At 35.5% G+C, this 7,438-nt stretch overlaps 1 protein-coding gene across 1 annotated transcript in view; it reads right to left on the bottom strand.

Annotated features, from left to right (window-relative positions):
* Smp_131940 (putative patched 1) overlaps positions 1-7,438 on the bottom strand; it is a gene marked incomplete at its 5' end in the record, with an annotated part of 35,519 nt that overhangs the window by 5,496 nt on the left and 22,585 nt on the right. The window contains 4 exons of the mRNA XM_018789394.1: positions 2,161-2,263; positions 4,783-5,459; positions 6,737-7,012; positions 7,111-7,367. Coding sequence (XP_018654842.1) covers positions 2,161-2,263; positions 4,783-5,459; positions 6,737-7,012; positions 7,111-7,367 — 1,313 coding nt within the window. The remainder of the gene's footprint in view (positions 1-2,160; positions 2,264-4,782; positions 5,460-6,736; positions 7,013-7,110; positions 7,368-7,438) is intronic.

Below are 7,438 nucleotides of genomic sequence, written 5' to 3'. Positions count from 1 at the left end.
TGGGCAATAATGTACATGTGTATTTATAATTAAATTTAGAGCTGCTATTTTCCCAATCACCTTGTTTTGATTTCAAACGGGCAATAGCACGTGTCTAAACTACCCAGACAGTTATTCGTCAGCCCAAACCTTAGTTTGTATCTTAAAGTTATATCCAGACGAGAATTATGATTAGTAACTGTAGCGATCAATTTGTGAACTGGGACTATTAAAATACAACTTTAAATTCTGTTATGTAAAGATCATCGATTTTCTCCGCTTATACAAGAATTATAGCTTTAAGTCAACTAAATTCAAATCTTTTATTTAATTGACTAATATTGCATTACAATAGTGCAATATTACCAGTTGACTGAAGTTGAACATTTCAGCTATTAGAAACCAATTATGTGAATTGAAATTAACACGTTCGCAACAACACACAGAAGTATTCAATTGAATTTTTATCAAGATGTTATCTATATGACTACTATTACGAAGTCGCATTGTTATATCCGGACGAGAATAAATGAATGGTAACCGTTAGGAATTACTTATTGTTATGTAGTATCGAAGACATAAGTACGGGTAACTTGCAGGACCTACTATTGGACTATTATTCTTATTGTATAACTATTCAGTAACTAGATCATGTATATCTATATTCATCTTATTACAAGCTTCATTTTGACCTATTGATTATTACTATATGATTTACTGTTCCTAAATTATACTCAGTTTATTGATTATTGTCTCCCACGCTTACAGCCACATTTGGCTTGGTTTTGTACAAATATTATTTTCTATTTTATGGTGTGATGTGGTCTGCATGTCTGGTATATAAACAAAGTATGCTTGAAATAAACGATTCTTATTGCCGAGGCTGCTATTGGTGTTCTGGACTCAAGTGGACGGGCTAGGCGGGTTAAGGACCAATAAGGATGCGAGATTACTCATACTGATTAGACGTCCTTGATTGTCACAGTGTTGAGGTCGTATAAGTCGTATTCTACTGGCGGATAATTCACGCGAGTTACGTCCTTGTTTAATTTGTAACGTCACAACAAATTAGCGACGACCTTGAACAATTCACAACACTTAGACTAACATTATACGAATATTCTTATTATATAACTGTTAAGTAACTAGATTATATGTATATTCATATTCCTGTGATCATAAGCCTCCATTTGATCTATTGACTATTGTCATATGATTTACTATTCTTAAGATATTCCCAATTTATTAGTATCAGTTTCTCATAATCACAGCAACTTTTTGGCTTGATCCTGTATAATTGTTATTTTCTGTTTTATGGTATGATTAGGTCTGGTTTATTTGTATATTAACTCAGTATATCTGAAATATATGTCTCGTATCACGGAGGCTGATATTGGCGTTTTGGACTAAACCGGATGAGTTGTAACAGAGCTATTATATTGGAGAACCAGTAAAAACCTTAGGCTGCTCGTACAGCTTTATGAGTCATTAGTTTGGTCGCATAAGTCGGTGTCTCTAATTGGCTATCGTATCACGTGATATAATTATTCGGGCATAAGGACATAACACGCATAATAGAGTATAGCAACTACACCAATAGCTCCAAAAGGTCAAATGTTTAGTTTTAAGTAAAATTCGATCTGTACTGTAAGATATCTTTTGATGTTAAATTATTTAACAATAACAAGCTGTTATAATTATGAGTATGCATAAATATGCATTTAGTTGTTATTATCATTACTACTATTATTTACGGCAGCTTTACTATTTCTCACCAATTGTATTTATTTGCTTTATACTAACTACAACAGAGTAAAACAAATTCTACCGGAATTGAGAAAAGAACTTGTTTATTACCTTCAAAAAGATTAGTGGAACACTACAAACAGGAAATGAATCAATAAATTTTGAAGCATCACATAAACAATTACGTTGATGAGGTTATTTTCTTCCCCATTTCTTTCACGATACACATACACAGAACAATTATTGTATAAGTACCTAATTTAAAGTCGACAGTTTGGTAAATATTGATCGCTGTTGCATATGTGCTTTCCAAAGCGAAAAAACAAACAAAAAATTTGCAAAAAACAACGACATATCATACCAGAGACAAAAGCAATCATTACTGCAAAATGCTATCAATTAATATACATATTTATTTTAAAAAGAGGTACTTACACGGCTGTGAAATGGACCAATCAAATAACAGATAGTTGGTATCAAACACACAGCATTGAATAAACAAACAAAGCTAACAATAACGATCAGACGGAAAAAGTAGCTGTAAAAAAGAGTATAGAAGAAAAAACAGATTTATGCACTATAATTAAGAAATGGTGATTAAATGATAAACTACAACACACAGATTAACCATAACAAATAAATAGATCAACACATGGTGAGTTGGGGTAGGATCAATGTGTTGGATCAGGCACAGAAAATTCAGTAGATGATGAACATTAATAACAATATCTTCATGTTGAACATTCGAAATTGGAAGTTCTATTTAGTTTCCTTTTTATTTTCCCGCAAAAATCCATCGTTTTACAGTTTATGTGAAAATCCTTTCAATCCATAAAATAATTCGAGTACAGAACGCATCGATCAAGTAATACACCATAACTAGTACATGATATCATATTATATTTTGTGATTGAAGAAGGAAATACCCACTCTGATCAACTGCACTTTCAGAGGTAAATGATTAATAGAACAAAAGCAAGCTCCAATAGAATACATAAGCTTGTTCTAATCAGAAAATGGTTATTTAAAACTAAAAAACAACTCTAATTTATACGACAGCATTCAAAAACTGAAAAGACTTTTTTTTACGATTTTCGTCAAAATACACACACACTAAACAATTATTGGATAAGTAACTAATTTAGAGTGGATGCTGGCTCAATGGTCTAAATATTAAGCGACCGCCAGCAAGACCGAAGGCATTGGTTTCGAATCCCGAGTACAGGGTTGTGGATGCACACTGTTCAGGAGCCACATTCTAAGGCGAAACAATCATCCAGTGCTTCAACGTTTCCAGTGGCAGTCTAAAATTGATCGGTTCGATAAAATGAAACAATTTCCACAACCCTAGAGTGACAATTAAAAAATGAATTTAAAAATATTCAACTTATTAAGGGGATATAACTGAAGTACATGAAACGTAATGTCAGTTAATCAGCATCGATCAATCATACAGACTAAGTATCCGTGTGCCACGAGGAGATAAACTAGAAGAAATCGGTGTAAGGGACGATGTCTTTACGTCATCTTCGCCCATGCTCTGACAGATTGCAGTACAGATGCGATCCAGGATGAGTTTTACCACCACTTAACAGTCCTTCTACAGAAAGTGCGTTCGACAGATATTGTGGTACTAGCCAAAGACTTGAATGTTGAGGTCAGGCTTCTAGGTGCAGAAGAGAAGTTTATTAACAGCCTAAAAGCCCTATATACAAACAGCTCAGGTAGAGTGAGGGCATACAACCACTTTTCTCCATTGTTCCATTCAGGCAGTGGGGTTAGACAGGGTTGCCCAATCTCACTATTCCTCTTCAACTTTGCCATCGATGACATTCTGGAAACAGCTCTGATGGATGTAAGTAATGGCGATGTGAATCTATTGCTTAGAGAAAGACTTCTTAACCTTGGGTATGAGGATGATGGTGTCTTACTGTGTGATAATGCCCAAGCCATGCAATTCGCACTTAATCAGTTGACAATCAGTGTCCATAGGTACGGTATGTGCTTTGCACCCTCGAACTGCAAAGTACTTCCACAAGACTGACGGGATTCTAATCCTATACTGACCCTGGGTAGTGAGCAGATTGAAGTAGTCGAGAAGTTCGAGTATCTAGGTAGCTTCATAAGTGCTGGTGGTGGCGAGAGTAATGAGACTGATTCACGTAAGCCAGAGCGACTTATGCCATGCTGGGCTATCTTTGGCGCCTTCATGATGTTAGTCTGGCTGTAAAAGGTCGGATCTACAACGCGTCGGTGAGAGCAGTTTTGCTCTATGCTTGTGAAACCTGGCCTCTCCGAGTTGAGGATGTTAGACGACTTTGTGTTTGATCATCGTTGTCTCCGAAGGATTGCTGACATCCAGTAGCAACACCATGTTAGTAATGCAGAGGTTCGGCATCGTGTGTTCGGGCACAGAGACGATAATCCAACTGGTGTCACCATCTTGAAGCACCGACTTCAGTGGCTTCGACATGTTCTACGAATGCCGTCCCAGAGAATTCCACGTCGTGCATTATTTGCCGACTCTGGGACTGGTTGGAAAAAGCGGAGAGATGGTCAGTGTATGACATGGTGTGGTGGTATGAAAGAAAGCTACAAAGGGCTGGATTCTGTTTGTCCTTCCAGACTCCCTGGTTGGGGTCCGGGAGATGGTGCAACACAGTGGCTAGAGACGTAATCAGATATGGCTCAGGATAGAAGCCAGTGACGATCATGCTGTAACTTTTATTTTCTTCACAAAAATGGACGTAACTTCTTTAACTGGAAGGATTTTTCTGGTTGTAGCTTTGCTAACTTAAATGCCTTTCCTATTACTGTTATTTCACTCTCATACACTAATTCCTGTTCGTTATTGTTCCCCGTTTTCTTATGCGCACTTTACATTCACTGTCTCTTCACATTCCCATTGTTATTGCGTGGTGCTTATGTATTTGGTGACCCTTTGTACCAATATTTATGTGCTCAAATAAATAAAGAAAACAAAACCATTGAAGGATACTAAGGGATGACGATTATTAAATTATCATTATTACTATTAAGATCAAAAGAAGAACTTACTCAGCTATAAACTGAACACGAGCAGCGACGAGTAAGGATAACGCTAGCAAAAGTCCAACTGTAGCATGAAAAGCTGGAGTAAAATGATTACTCAGTATACGAACTATTTGACCCCTAACTAGTTGACGACGTTTCGAAACAGTAATAGTAGTATTAACAGCAGATGAAGGGGATTTAGACAGTGTAATTTGTTTGGAATCATATTTTGGATTGTGAACACGAGTACAAAATTGAACTGAATCAGATACTGTACATCCATATGATGAATTAAACTGACATAAACATATTTTACGAGTTGACCGATTAGAAGATGAATCTGTATACAAATGGGATACTGGCCACGATCCAAGAAATCCAACAGATATCCTAGCCCCTAAACCACTGGACACTAGTAACAAACAAGCAGAAATAGGATTTAAAGCCAAATTAAGAATAACTAAACCGATGATAGCAGAACACGCTCCACCGACAGCCCCAACTATAAGTAGAAGTGAAACAGTAATCGGAGACGAGAATAAAATTAATCCAGTAAACAGAATTACAGTACAAAATATGCCGAAAGCAATTGCTGTCTCTCGAACCAAATAAATATAATGTTCAACAAATGTAAATGGAACACCAGTAGGAAAAGCTGGAACACCCTGAACGGTTGCAGTTTCTGTAATATGTCGAATTTGCTAAACACATAAAAAAATAAAAGAAACAACAATCATAAAAACTAAGCAAAGGCATATAGAATGACTTATATAATATTCAAATTCTAGTATAAAGTAACAAGTAATTTAAATAATATCAATAAGTATAGTTCACTTGAGTGATAATGACTACCAATACATTATGCAACAGTTAAATGTAATTTGTTAACACTGAAGATGTTTACTGGAAAAATGTTCTATCATTAAAAGTTTCCCGCTGTAATATCTTAGTGAATGAAAACTCAGGTAGGGTAAACCAATTTATTGTTTGATCAGAAATCACAGTGCCTTTGTGAAATATGAAAACCATACATCAAATACATCATCTCAAAATCTTTCTTAAGCTGTCCTTTACATAACCCACCATACTTCCAATTTAATTGTTATTCCGACTGCTCAATGTTTTCCCTCCTCTTCCCTTTATTTTAGTATTCTGCTGTTAAGCATTCCAGTTCCTATGCCTGTTACATACTACTTATGTCTGTCCATATAAGACGTGCACATTACATTATATATTTTAAGATGGATGGATAAATTCAACTATTATCACGATATTTTTTTAAGATTCAAACTTACGAAAATCACTCATTCGAATAAATTGATATATGCTTATAACAATCTTGCTTACAATTGAATTTGTAGCCGTTTAAGTTTATTAGGCCATTTAATTAATTTATTCGATAAAAAATGTCATTTTTGTCGGTAGCAACTTGTTGACATCTATATGCCATTATCTCTATGTTTTTACAAACATGTATGGTTGATCATCGTTGAGAAGTATTGAATAACAGTTATAAGGCTGAGTGATATACGCAAGCGTAGGAATGAATTATCTCGACGAAACTCCAGTGCACGCTAACACAACCTATGTATGTCTTGATGAATTAAAACTTTTAATTATATTTAAATATCGGACTAAATAATCAATCTAAATATTGAACAGTTGTTTTGTTTGCTTTTGAAGCGTTCATCTTGTCGATAATTCTCAATAGCAGTAAGAGCAAGCAATGAGTGGAAACAGAAAATTTCGTATTGCTTTTTTTAATGCATTAACTAGTATTACTCCAGCAAAGATTATTTAAATCGTTTATCGCAATCAAGTTATAGTAGAAATGTATTTGAACAGTTTGAAATTGAAAACATTTACAAGGAGAAAACAATAGTTTTAAATAAATCACGAAATAAATTTACACAAACTATGAACAATATTTAACGATTCATAAAAATAACTAATATGAAAACATAATCAAATTAATTACCTGAACTAAATCAAGCTGTGAATTCATCTCGCTAACACCTACAGCGTAAAAGCTTGTTTGAACAAATTCGATTGGTTCAGCCGGAGATAATGCATGCAGATCAGAGGGACGTCCAGGACCAGTTAGACGACCTACGTGAACTATGCTTGGTTCTGGGTAAATAATACAAGGTAGAGAAGAAAAGTTCAAAGCATCTTTGGAACGCCAAACGCGTAATAGTGTATAGAAAGCTGGCGGATCTATTATATCACCACGTACTATGCGACCAGTATTAATCTGAGAAGAAAATGAAAGGCAGAATAAAAAGCTATGAATCCACGATAAGGCGAATAAATCATTTGCAAAAGTTCAAAGTGACTAGCTGAAAGACTTACTCTACTTAACTCAGGACCACGATCAGTTTGAACGATTAATCGTAAGCCAAGAATGCCAAGTTCAGTTGCGTTAGCATTCCAGTATCCACTATCCATAATGTAACCTCGTTTACGATCTTTATCAAATGCATTTTGTACCTCTTCCAACCAGTCACGCATTGTATCTAGCCACACCTTTCGTCCAGATAACATAACACCTGAGACACTGGTTAAACAGTCATACATCCAACGAAGACGGCGCTGTTGCATTGGAAAGTCTATCCCTCGTCCGACAGTAGCCAAGCTTACACGAGATCGGGTAGAAGTTCCACTGGAAGCTGATGAAATT

This window comes from Schistosoma mansoni, chromosome W (genome assembly GCF_000237925.1).
Source record: "Schistosoma mansoni strain Puerto Rico chromosome W, complete genome".
NCBI classification, from domain to species: Eukaryota; Metazoa; Platyhelminthes; class Trematoda; order Strigeidida; family Schistosomatidae; genus Schistosoma; species Schistosoma mansoni.
The sequence above is the reverse complement of the archived record's forward strand: the minus strand, read 5'-3'. Positions and strand labels throughout refer to the sequence as shown.